The 12,524-nt window shown below is 48.0% G+C and overlaps 1 protein-coding gene across 1 annotated transcript in view; it reads right to left on the bottom strand.

Annotated features, from left to right (window-relative positions):
• ARF3 (ADP-ribosylation factor 3) overlaps positions 1–12,524 on the bottom strand; it is a 131,295-nt gene that overhangs the window by 31,049 nt on the left and 87,722 nt on the right. Inside the window, exon 5 of the mRNA XM_086510175.1 lies at positions 7,411–7,522. Coding sequence (XP_086366301.1) covers positions 7,411–7,522 — 112 coding nt within the window. The remainder of the gene's footprint in view (positions 1–7,410; positions 7,523–12,524) is intronic.

Here is a 12,524-nt window from a genome sequence, read left to right as displayed (position 1 = left end):
CCGCAGAGATGGACCGCCTGCAAGCGGCTTCCGTCATCTGCAAGATTCTCGGTACCAGACCCAGCAGAGGAGAGCTGCGTGATCTTCTCTAGTCCCGCCTTCTTGCAGAGGTGGACAAGATCTTGGACGTTCAGTTCCTTGGACGAGGCTATTATCAAATTGAAGTTTGAGACCTCCGAGATGGCGTCCAAGGTCATCTCCATGATCCCATTGACCATCCGAGCAGTACGAGCCCACTTTCGACAGTGGAGACATGGTTTTGACCCTGCTTCAGATGTTCTGGTAGAGGAGGCAGACCTTCCCATCTCCGTCTGCTTTCCTGGTTTGCGGAGGGAGTACCTACCACTTTTGTCCAGGATAGGCTCAGCGATTGGGATTATCCTGGAGACACCTCGCACAGCAGCCTCAGTAGCTACCAAGGCGGCCGGCATTCCCTCAGTTCGTGTTCTGGTTAGGGACACCCACACTCTCCCGTGGGTCATCCTACTTCCTCGGGTGAGTGGGGGTTGGTTTAGACAGAGCGTCGAGTATTCGGGCCTCCCGAATCAGTGCTCCATTTGTCGATCGATGGGCCATCTTGCGAAGGCCTGTCCACGGAGGAGGCCTCGACCTACAACACAGGCCTAGCCCAAGCCTTCAAGGGCTGGCCAGCAGCAACAGGCAAGCAGAGACACAGAGCACACAGGCAGAGCCACCCTCCGAGCTTGCGGCTCCAGGGGAGAAGGGATGGCATTAGGTTCGTGGTCGACGACGACACGGGCCTCAGCCGACAGCCTGGCACTCAGAGTGGTCCTCAGGCGCCTACCCAGCAGCAGTGGGTTCCCATGGGGAACCGATTTGGTCCTCTTCAGCAGGACGAGGTCCCTGCTCCAGCCTCCACCCAAGCTTCACCCCGACAGCCCCCCCTCCTCCCGAGTTGTCCCCCTCTTCTATAGCTCTCTCCCCCCCCCCCCGCCTCCTGTTCCCTCCGCCTCTCCTCCTCGCCCCCCTACTTTTTCCGATACCCCTCGCCCCTCTTCTCCGCCCCCTCCCCCTGCTCCTGCACCCCCCTCTCCCTCTCCCGCTCCAGTCCCACAGTCGACCCGGGGGGCAAGGCCGTCTTCGTCTACTAGGAGACCTTTTGGCAGCGCCTTTGCTACGAGTCGTTTGGCGAGAGAGGGACAGCCTTTCTTGCGACCCCCTCTTCTGGTACAGTCGTCTCCCTTTGCAGTAGTCCCTCGTGGTCTGACGAGCTTCTACATTCGGCACCGATGGGACTTCTTTGTCTACGACTTTACACGCTTTCTCGGTGACTCCTCACAAGACCTTGAGGCAACCTGCTTCAGGGTTCATGTTCTGTTCCTTGCAGCTAGGGGGATAGAGATCTTGGACTCAGTATTTGGCTTCTCTTTTCCCCTTTGCCGCAGGGACCAGACTGAGTGGACTCTCGACTCAGTGTTGGAGTGGCTACAGACATAGGCCCTAGAGTTCTCTCATCACATGGGAGACCTAGGAGTTACACACATGCTTCAGACTCTTTGGCCGTTGGCCAAGTTTGCTATGACCCCCTCCAGATGCAGCAAGATGTAGACACATTGTGGTTCACTTCTTTGCTGATACGCAATGCCTGCCATGCTATGTACACATTCATGAGGACTCCTGACAGAGGAGGTTCCTCTACGCACGGCTCGGTCTACTTGGGCTTGGGCCAGGCACTCTTTGCAGTCACGCCTATCTAGAGGACGCTCGGATGTGGATTACTCCCCATCCAAGCCAGCCTCGAAGATAGCACGTTTAGCTGTTGCGGCAGCATCTGCTCTCTCGCTCCCCATGAGGATCGTCTCATGGAACGTGCAGAGATTAGGTGGGCCCCAGTTTCAACGTCAGAGGGGCTGACTGCGTCAAGAGCTTCAGCGATGCCTTGTGGGAGGAAGGATTGACCTCCTTATGCTTCAGGAGCATCATCTGTGTGAGAGAGCCGCATTAGACGTTGTGGTCAACTTTTGCATGGACGATATGATACTTTTTGGTCAGCTACTTTTGGACCTGGAGGCATCCACGGTGGGGTATGTATGACTATTGCGGATTCTTTGCAGTAGGCCATTGTGGGCAGAGGGATTATTGTGCCAGGCAAGGCTCAGTGGATCACTATGCAGGTTCAGGGTTGCCTTGTGGGCTTCCTAAACATCTATGCGCCCATTGTGGTGAGTGCACAAGCAAAGTTTTGGTCACGGATCGGCAGAGCACTGGTGCATAGGGGTGACTTCAACATGTTGGAGGACCCCTCTGACAGGATTGGTTGCTACTGTGCATGGAGTTGAGCTGGCAGCTTGGGAGAGGTTTTGTATTACTCTGAGGATTTCGGATGTGTGCCTGGCCTTCTCTCGTTCGGACTATAGAGTGGGAGGAGTGAATCTATCGCGGATAGATCACTTCTACACTAGTGACCACTTTTGTAACTTAGGTGGGACAGTTGGCATTCTGGCAGGACTTCCTTCTCGGATCATGCACCAGTAATCCTCACAATGGCAAATAGGCAAAGGAGAGGGAGCACCATGCTTCGCATCCCTGAGAGGGTCTTGCTGGACTCTACACTCAGAGAGCGAGTGGAGGCTCTTTGGACAGAGAGCTTAGGCATGCAGGATTCTCCTGCTGACAGAGTGGCCTCAAGACTAGCTCAGCTTAGTCGCTTCTTTCTTCAGGAATCTTTGGCTCGCCTGGCTGCAGCGAGGGAGGAGGAACAGCGTCTCCGACGGGGCGTTGCTTCCTTGCAGAGGATGCAGGAGCAGCATCCAGACAGTTCCTGGTTGGAGGAGCAATTATAGCAGGCTTGCCAGGAGCTTGTTAGCACAGAGGAGCGGCGCCATGAGTTTGCTTTCCATCGACAGGCATCTCAATAGACGCAAGTGGGTGACAGAGTGACTCGTGCTTTCTTTGAGGCAGTGGGACCTCGACATACGCATGCCAAGGTCAGTCAGTTGAGGAGGCCCGACCAGTCAGTTGCTTCTGAGCCAGAGAACATGCGTGCAGTTGCCTACTGACTTTTACCGTGAGTTACTGTTTGCAGAGCCCCAGTCAGAGCTTCAGGATGCATGCAAAGAGCAGGTGTGGGCAAGGATGCCTTGTCTTGTGACTGAGGAGATGCGTCAGAGGCTTGAGCTACCACTTCAGCTTGAGGAGTTGCACACGGCCCTTAGTGCACTCCTCCGTGGTAGTTGTCCAGGTGAGGATGGCTTGACTCCCAGTTTTTTCTTGGAGTACTGGGACTTGCTTGGCCCAGACCTCTGTAGTGCTTTACAATACATCTTGCACACGAGAGATGCCTGACAACATGAGTGAGGGCCTTATCTACCTCATTCCCAAGGAGGGTGGCTCCTTGGATGAGATTCGACAGTGGCGCCCCATCACCATCCTCAACTCAACCTACAAAATTCTTGCCAAGGCTCTGAGTTTTTGAGGATTCAGCCACTTCTAGAGATCCTTATACATGGGACTCAGACAGTATTTGTCAAGGAGCGTAGTATCCTTGACAACATCTTTACTTTTAGGGAGGCTTCTGCCCTAGCGCGGCTCTGTGGTGAGGATCTGGTGATTCTTCTTCTCGATTTTGAGAAGGCCTACTACAGAGTTGACTGGGACTTTCTGGAGGGCACTCTACGCAGGATGGGCTTTTCAGATGCTTGGATCAGAGGGGTGTCAGCTTTGTATAGACGAGCACACAGTCAGGTACTTTCGTCAGGAGGTAAGAGGTGATTGTTTCATGCTCACACGTTCGGTCAGACAAGGCTGCCCTCTTGCCCCCTTCCTCTTTCTGTTCTATGTTGAGGCGATGAGCAAGTTTTTGGTGTCGCAGCAGGTTGGTTTACGGGGCTTAGCACTTCCTATTCGGGGAGATGAGCTATTGGACGCTGAGTTTGCAGACGAATAGCCTTGTACTTGGATGGCTAGGAGGCCAACCTTCACAGGTGTGAGCAAGCTCTAGAGACCTTCTGTTGTGCATCTGGCGCACTGATCAACTGGAGGAAGACAGTGCCTTTCTCGGTTGGTAGTGCTCCTGCGCCCGATTGGATGCCAGGTGAGGGTTTCAGGTGGATTTCCCCAGGGACTGCAGTTCGGTACTTGGGCTATCAGGTTGGTTTGGACTTGTCTCCCGAGAAGCAGATTACTCCCCTCCTCCCTGTCTATCAGGAGGAAGTTGTTACAGTGGAGCTCCTCACGACTTTCTCTGGCAGGCAGAGTTGTAGTGGCCAACCAAGTGTTGTTGGCTACTATGTGGTACATCACTTCTTGTTGGATCTTCTGGAGTTCTTGTATCAGCCAGGTAGAGAGGCTGATCAGGAACTTCCTTTGGTCAGGGCGTGACACTCAGATAGCCCGGGCCAAAGTGGCTTGGCTAGTCATTACTCTTCCCTGTTCTCAGGGAGGGCTTGGGATCATAGACCCAGCACAGCACAGCACAGCACAGCACAGCAGAGCCCTTCTTGGGAAGTTCATCGTCAGAGGACTTCTTCCAGGTGAGGAGCCCTGGAAGGAGTTCTTGCTACAACGGCTTCGTGCTAGGGTGCCTCAGGCTGGAGGCCCCTGGCGACCTTCGACCAGATAATACTTCACAGAGATGCGCAGAGTTGGCTTGAGCAGGAGATTGGAGGACCGCTTCGCTGTGAGTTTGCTTCAATCTTGAGAGCATTTGCGGCGAGGCCTAGAGCGGTATCATGTGGAAAGAGTGATTCAAGCCTCACGTGTACTAGTCAAACAACATGATACAGTGGATTATGAAACAAATATGATTTCCGATACGAATGCAAAAATTATAAATGATGAATTTTTGAATTCATTAACGTCTCCTGAATCAATTGAGGAAGACAAAGATGATTTCAAGCAAGAAGTTTTTCCAAGTGATACTTCCTTACCAAACAAAGATAAGGACATAGCTGCAGATTCTGAGTAAGAAGATGATTATACTTTCTTTGATTCTTTGTTGGATGATGATATGCCAATTGCAAGTCATGAAGTGGCAATTTCTGAAGACGATTATGAAGAATTGTGGGATTCATTATTGGAAGATTACAGTCTCAATCTAAAATACTCTCTAATGATTCATAAAGTTAAAGTTACTCCATCTGACGAGCACCTTGAGAGGATTTCCTCTTCACCAAATATTTCACAGGTATTGGAAGATTTTGCACCAGAAGTCTTACATCACTGTTGGATTTTGAAGATCAATCTCTTGTTGCAGTCAACCTCATCATGTCAGATTCCTCTAACAAGTCTTTGAATAATGCAATGACATGAGATTTAGCAGTCAAAGCAAAAAGGTTTTGCAAGAAGAAAAAATTCAAGACAAAGGTTTCAGATAACTCAAAGACTGAAGATTTTCGGAGATTCTATGCTTTTCCAGAGTTCTATCAACATCAGAAGTCATTTCTTTAACCAAGGCTCTGATTTTAAATGAGAGGGAATGTCATGATTGTGACTATGTTACAGTATTACATCTACTCCTAGTTGCCGATACGCAAAGTGCCATGCCAAGGAGGACCGCTACGCTTGGATGGCCACGACCTTTAGCTCAAGAGACATGCCTCTTAGCCAAAAGTTACACTCCTTCGACGACTGGTCACACCCCTTCGCTCTATGGTTGCGACTCTTCGTCCAATAATTGCAGCTCTTCGCTAAAGTCTCTGCTTTTGGGCATCCCTTGTAAGTTTATAATCAAAGGGCATCTAGACATAGAGTCTCGAAGAGAGTTGGACCCTCGGGAGTTGTACCTTTGCGAAGCAATTATAAAGAGATACCAAAAGGGATGCTAGTCTTTGGGGACAATACATCTGGGGATGGAACTCCATCGTTCCATGTCGAGTCTCCTATTCTCTCTCTCTCCCTTCAAGTTCAATTTTCTATTCGTGTGTTGCTATTGATTTCTCGCTTGGAGTGCCCATTTTAGCTCTAACTGTCATTGCCAACTTGTGTTTAGGGTTGGTGACATTTTGCCACCTCTCGTAAACTCAAGTCACCGATTGGTTTTGTATGTGCTTAGCATAAAGAAAATCCTTGGTGAAGCTAAGAAGTCGTTTTGTATAGGATTGAACTTGCATATAGGCTTGAAATATACAAGAGTCAAATCCTCTTTTGCAGTTCCCTTAGGCTCAGCCTCCAACTTAACCTCCTCGGCTTGCCTTTCGTCATTTTGTCCTTCATTTACTTGATCCCTTGTAGCTTTAGTATCAAATTCTGTGTCAGAATCTTTCGGCTCCGTTTCCTAGTCGCTCTCGTGTTCTCTGTCAGATTCAGTGTCAGAATCCATGGTGTGTGATACATAGAGTCCGATCAGATACTTCATAGAAAAAGAATCGGCTAAAACTCTTTTACACAGCCACCGGCAGGGTAGTGAATCAACAGCAAACACATGACTTCAAAAGAAACTCTAGACAAGACACGGAACATGGAGTGGCAGAGTTCCACTCCCAAGTGCACTGGCCCCTAAGTCAGGCATCCCACAAGGGTATTTTTTTAATTCGTAAATCACAGAGTACAACTGCAAAAGAATTCATTCTGTGATGCAACCATGCACTTATTTGCCAGAGTGTACCTCCAAGGCACATATTTAAAGGCACTGTGGCCTAAAAGCAACTGATCCAACCAGTTGGCACCCCCAAAAGCTATCTGCTAAAACCACAAAGCTCTGCCAATCAGTGCTTTAACTTTCAGTCCAAAAAGCAGCCCACTCAGCCTGCCACATCAGCGCCCGCAAAAAACAGACTAAGTTGGGCGATTTGCGGCATATTTCCGGGCTGTCTGCCAGGCCATCACCACAGCAGCTTTTCTCTCTCTTACTGTCCGGCCAGGCTACATCATCACTTTGTGACAGGCGTGTGAGAATTTGGGTTCAAGACTTGAATTTCTTCATCAATCATCCACAGACTGATAGGCAGACAAAGCTTACCAGATTGAGCAACTCAAGAATAATGGCCATAACGTATGCTGGGGACTGTAGCCCTAAGCCAAAAACAAGTTTTCCTCAAACCATAAACAAATACCAGATCGAGCAACTCAAGAATAATGACCATAAAATTGATGGGGACTATAACCCAAAGCCAAAAACAAGTTTTCCTCAAACCATAAACAAAATCCTGAACCACAATCGGATTCCTTAAACCAGTAAAATCTGCTCAAACAGCATTAAAAATGAAGTTTTTCTTAAAACTGAGTATAAATCAACAGATAAGCAACTACCAACCTTTGGCTTAACAGAAGACTTTATGAAAGCTTTTTTCAGATGATGACAGAAATTCAGACAATCAGTTGCATCAGACAATCCAATTCATAACCATTTACTTCCAACTGAGCTATAATCTTTCCCTAATAGTCTTTTCACTCCTTAACATTACTGCCACGCCACAACTAAGAAGCCATTTTTTAGCATCAAGGCCTCACCTCTAAAATTGCGTGGAACTCCTCTTTTGCAGTTGACAACCGCTCGGTATCACTTGAATCTACAACATAAATCACTGCTTGTGTGTTCGGAAAATAGCAACGCCAATAGGGTCTGAAAAACAACAAACAATATCCACAGCCCAAACAAGGGCAAAAAGAGGAAAAAATGAAAATCTATAAAAAAGGAATGTATGATCATCACTGTATGAGGAAAGACTGCTCAGATTGATCACAGTAAAGGCCATTATTTCAAGGATAGAAAATATCCTGGTAGGCTTGAAAGAAAACAATTAACTGACTTGTCTTGATGGAGTCAAACAGAAAACCACAACTAGTAAAGCAAACCTTGGACTTACAAATCAACTACTACAAATTGTTACTTCTAGTAACTAAAGAATATACTCAAGAAAAACATGCAAATGCATGCAAACAATGTCCATAACCTATGATTGTATGAGTGAGAAAGGCACGTGCATGTCATGGCTAGGGAGTAGATGAGTGCTCAGTAAGTTTATCACTTGCACAAGCATAAATAATGAGCAGTGAGCACCATAGTATCAATTGGCTATTCAACTACACGAAACAGGTAACGAATGCAGCAGGTAGAAATGAACTGAAATGAAATGTTATATTCGTCTTCAAAAGGCCAAAATGACCTATGAGACCAAAAGGTCACATCCATGTGTGACTCTAATACAGTGTCAAGCGAACATAAAGATAAAAATAAATAGGCATACCTAGAGTAAGTAGGTATGTAAGCCTAGCCTACATCCTCATCATCGTCAACGTCCTCATCACATAATACATCAGCTCAAGATATATGGGGAGGACGATCACATGAGGGCTAATGCTAATGAGGTGTACAGTGGGGGAAGTAGACATGGTGATCATCCCATAAGCTCTCATGGGTCTCTGCAATATGGCCTCAATGTCCTCTGGGGGGGGGGGGGGGGAGCCTGCAATGTAGACCTCGTCTACAGTGTGAAGATCCTCACATCCTCGAGCGTCATGAGCTGCCAAGCTGGATGGCACGATCAAGAAGAATGCCCCGATGAGGGTGTGGCTGGGTAACCTATCATCAGCGTGTGACTACTATTTATCCTTTTTGTTGATTTCTTTCTTATTATCTATTTACTTTCACTTTTTGGAAACACCCCTCGGGAAATCTAACTGCCCTACATTGCATAGCTAGTGTGGAACTGTCCAGAGGGAGTCCAAGCCTGAGGGCAAGAGAGCACTAAGGTTGGACAAGGACTATGGTTAGCCAAGTGGGGTCATTGACTAGCCAAAGTGGAATCCTTTGCTACAGAGGCTACATTTCAGTTCTGGATGTGGCCGCAGTGTACAAAGAGGGTCGGATGACCTAGAAAGATACAATGGCAGCATCTCCTAAAATTTAGGGAACTACTATTTTGGGACCTGAAAATGTCTTCGCGTCACTACGTGCAGTTTGACATGGGGATCATTTTGTTACTCTGTGGCCAAGTCAACAGAGGCTGCAGGTTAAGAGCTATAGAGTGCTTGCTTTCCCTCCTATATACAGTGCGGTGCCAGGAGTGATGCCCTGCACGCTACGCACTGCCCTCTCTCTCCCCTTTGGCAGTATGTTATGCCCCTCTAGTGGGCTCTTCATTTGACCAATGTACAATTGTGTGGGTTCATGCGCGATTGCCGAGGCAAGAGCCTCTTGCACAGGTACTGGAATAGCTAGCGGCTAATCCCCCCGCAGGTACAGGTGAATTCGGAGAGGTTTCACGCCAGAAATCTCGTCCGATTCAAAGGGCAAGTAGCCCTACAGGTGCGGGAGCTCGAGGACTTGCTACGGATGCAACCGGCACGCGAAACGGAGCCCGAAACAGTGAATTACAGCCTGCTGTGTATTTTTGCAGGTTTAGGGTTTTGGCCCTAATCGGACCCTAATACCCCCAGGAGGTTCGGGGACGCAAGGGGACCACTGAACAGGTGATCTGGCGCATTTTCAGGGCTGAAAACAGAGAATTCAGCATGCTGCAGATTCTCGCCAGGTTTTGCAAAGTGCCCGTATGCGTCGAGAAAGTCAGTCAATGCGTGGGAAATACTGACTGTGAAGGGTTCTAGTACAGTTATGGTGCCGAAATCGGGCTGGAACAGTGGAAATTCAGCCGAGTTTGTGCGGGGCAGCTTGTAGGGAACCACAACGTTTATTCCCTCTTTTGAACAATAAAGAAATACCGAAAGGGGCGCCTAAGTTAGGGGCCAATCTGGTGTCCGTCTACTCATACAGGTGCAATCTAGCAGCCTGTATCCCTCTCCCCTTTGTTGTGTCTTGAAAGTAAAGGTAAAATAGACGACTAATAATGGGTAAAAGCTAAATCAAGGTTTAAAGTAAAGTCTACCGCCCTTTTTGGATTGAACAAGCCGGTTTTATGGTTCCATCGACGGGATTTGATCACTTTTTCCCATAGAAGTGAGCCTTGGTCAATTTTTGGGCTTGAAGACACAGGGGATCATAGACCAGACACAGGGAATTGCAATTATGTCTGACAGACCAGATGATGTGACTGAAGAGGTTTCCTCTTCACAGGGTCAACAGACACATGAAGTAGGTGAGTCCTCAAGACCACCACAGACAGATGACGATATATTCAAGACCCAGTTGGCTACTGCTGTGGCTATGTTCACACAAGTAATGCAGAACCCGAGGTTTTTAGCCTTTCTCCAACCTCCTGTTCCGTCTCAGCAAGTTGGGTCACTGGATCATATTCAAAAGCCTGTTAAGGCTCGAGCACAGGTGATTCATACCGCACAGTCAAAGGAAACACTTGTACACTTGACGGAGAACATGCAGTCTCCACAACCTATGCCTAAGGTGCAAGAACAGGTGGCTGAGATGCCAGTCTTTCAAGCTGTACCAGTTCAGCCCGCCACCTTTCGGCAGCCTATAGCTGGTTCTAATGGGCACGGAAGCAACCTACAGGCTATGCAACAGGTCTTCCCACCACCTTCAGTACACCCTGGCTATTTTGGAGGTGGATCCGTATTCCAGAGCATGGCTGGTCATGCACTTGGAAATCAATTTTACACGCCAGGAACAGTGTTTGGGGGTGCTCAAACGATGATGCCTAACCCCATGTACAGTGTCATGGGTATGCAACCAGGGTTTCAGAGCACTCAGGGCCAATTTGGGATGCCACAGGCAAATTTTGGTATGGCTGGAATTACAAATCAGCAGCCAAATATGGCATTTCCAGGTCAAGTTAATAGCGGCCAATGAACACAGATGAACCCTAATAGTGTTCCCATGTTTCAGTCACTTCCATATGACAATTTAACGCCACTAGAGAGGCCAACTCCGTACAAAGAAGGTGGCAAAGGTGTGACATTCACGACCTTTACAGGGTTTGATGACAGGAAGAAGGCTCTTTCATTCCTCCAGCAGTTTGACAAGGCCTATGCAGGGGGAAACTTTACAGAGGCTTCAAAGGTCCGCAAGGCAGCCACTTTCTTGACAGGGAATGCGGGACAATGGTGGACAACTTTATTGCTTCAAGGGCAAGCTCCGTCCACATGGATTTACTTCAAGCAGATTTTTGCAGCAGCATGGTTATCTGATGATTTCGAAGCAGATGTCATGACAGAATGGCACCAGCTAAATGCTGCTACTTGCTGAAATTGCTGTTGGAATTAGGGTTGCAGAGAAACACACACAGGTTGGAGAAGACGAAGGAAGCTCAAGGCACACAATAGAGAGTGTGTTACTTAGTGTGCAATGGAAAGATAGATAGCCCTAGAGTGATGGGCGTATATACAATGCACGGGGGAAAAAACCTCCTAAAGAGGGAAAAAAAGCCCCGGCGGTCCTAGTGTGTTCACACACATCACTACCACATGTATATGGTAACAAATCCCCCCTGGAGTGATGCGGTGAACGAGAGCTGGCACATGAGCAAAGGGAAGTGCCATGCCCTGAGGACAGGATCAGTCCACAAAGGGGAGTAAGCCCAAAGCTTTGCGGAAAGCTTCAAGCTTCTCACGAGACAATGCCTTTGTGAAAAGATCTGCAAGGTTGTCCTGTGTTGGCACATAAGCCAAGCTGATCTCTCCTACTGAGAGTCTCTCCCTGACATAGTGGTAATGCACCTCAATGTGCTTTGTGCGAGCATGAAAAACTGGGTTCCTCGCAACTGCCAATGCGCTCTGACTGTCAGTGTAGATAGTGTTGGCAGTGTCCTGTCCAACACCCAAGTCAGCCATAAGGCGTCTGAGCCATACACACTCAACCGTAGCTGTGAAGACTGCCCTGTACTCAGCCTCACAACTCGAAGTGGCCACAGTAGGTTGCTTGTTGCTCAACCATGATATACATGAACTGCCAAGCATGAAACAAAAACCACTTGTGGACACTCGCGTGTCAAAACAACCAGCCCAATCTGAGTCCGAAAAAGCATGTAAGTCTGGCGGCAATGATCCCCCCTTGGGATAAAACAAGCCAAGATGTAAAGTGTCACTAAGGTAGCGGAAAATCCTCTTGATAGCCTGCCAATGCTTAGACCCTTGGCTATGCATAAATCTACTGACCTGCGAGACTGCAAACTGAATATCTGGCCTCGTGTTGCATACATAAATGAGGCAGCCAACAGCAGTTTGGTAAAGAGTGACATCAGCAGGATCGCCAGCATCATGTAGACTCAACTTCAAACCTGTTTCCATGGGAGTGGCAATAGGTTTGCAATCCTCAAGTCCAAACTTACATAGCAATGTCTCTATGTAACTTTTCTGACACAAGGCAATACCACCATCACACTGCTTAAACTGTATACCCAAGTAATGATGCAACAGCCCCAAATCTTTCATCTTGAAAGTAGCATTCAAATCAGCCTTAAATTCAGCAATATGTCTCTCATTTGGTCCAGTGATCAGCAAATCATCAACATAAAGAACCACAACGAGAAATACATCATCCTCACGCTTTACATACAATGTGCTTTCTGTTGGACTGTTACGAAAGCCTCGTTTAACCAAATGAGTGTCAGCTTTCTCATACCAAGCACGAGGAGATTGCTTCAACCCATACAAAGCCTTCTTACATTTGCACACTTTGTCCTCTTGTCCTTTTATGACAAAACCGCGAGGCT

The sequence above is a fragment of the Adiantum capillus-veneris genome, chromosome 4 (genome assembly GCF_014529385.1).
Source record: "Adiantum capillus-veneris isolate H3 chromosome 4, ASM1452938v2, whole genome shotgun sequence".
Classification (NCBI taxonomy): Eukaryota; Viridiplantae; Streptophyta; class Polypodiopsida; order Polypodiales; family Pteridaceae; genus Adiantum; species Adiantum capillus-veneris.
Note: the sequence above shows the minus strand (reverse complement) of the source record. Positions and strands in the feature narration are given on the sequence as shown.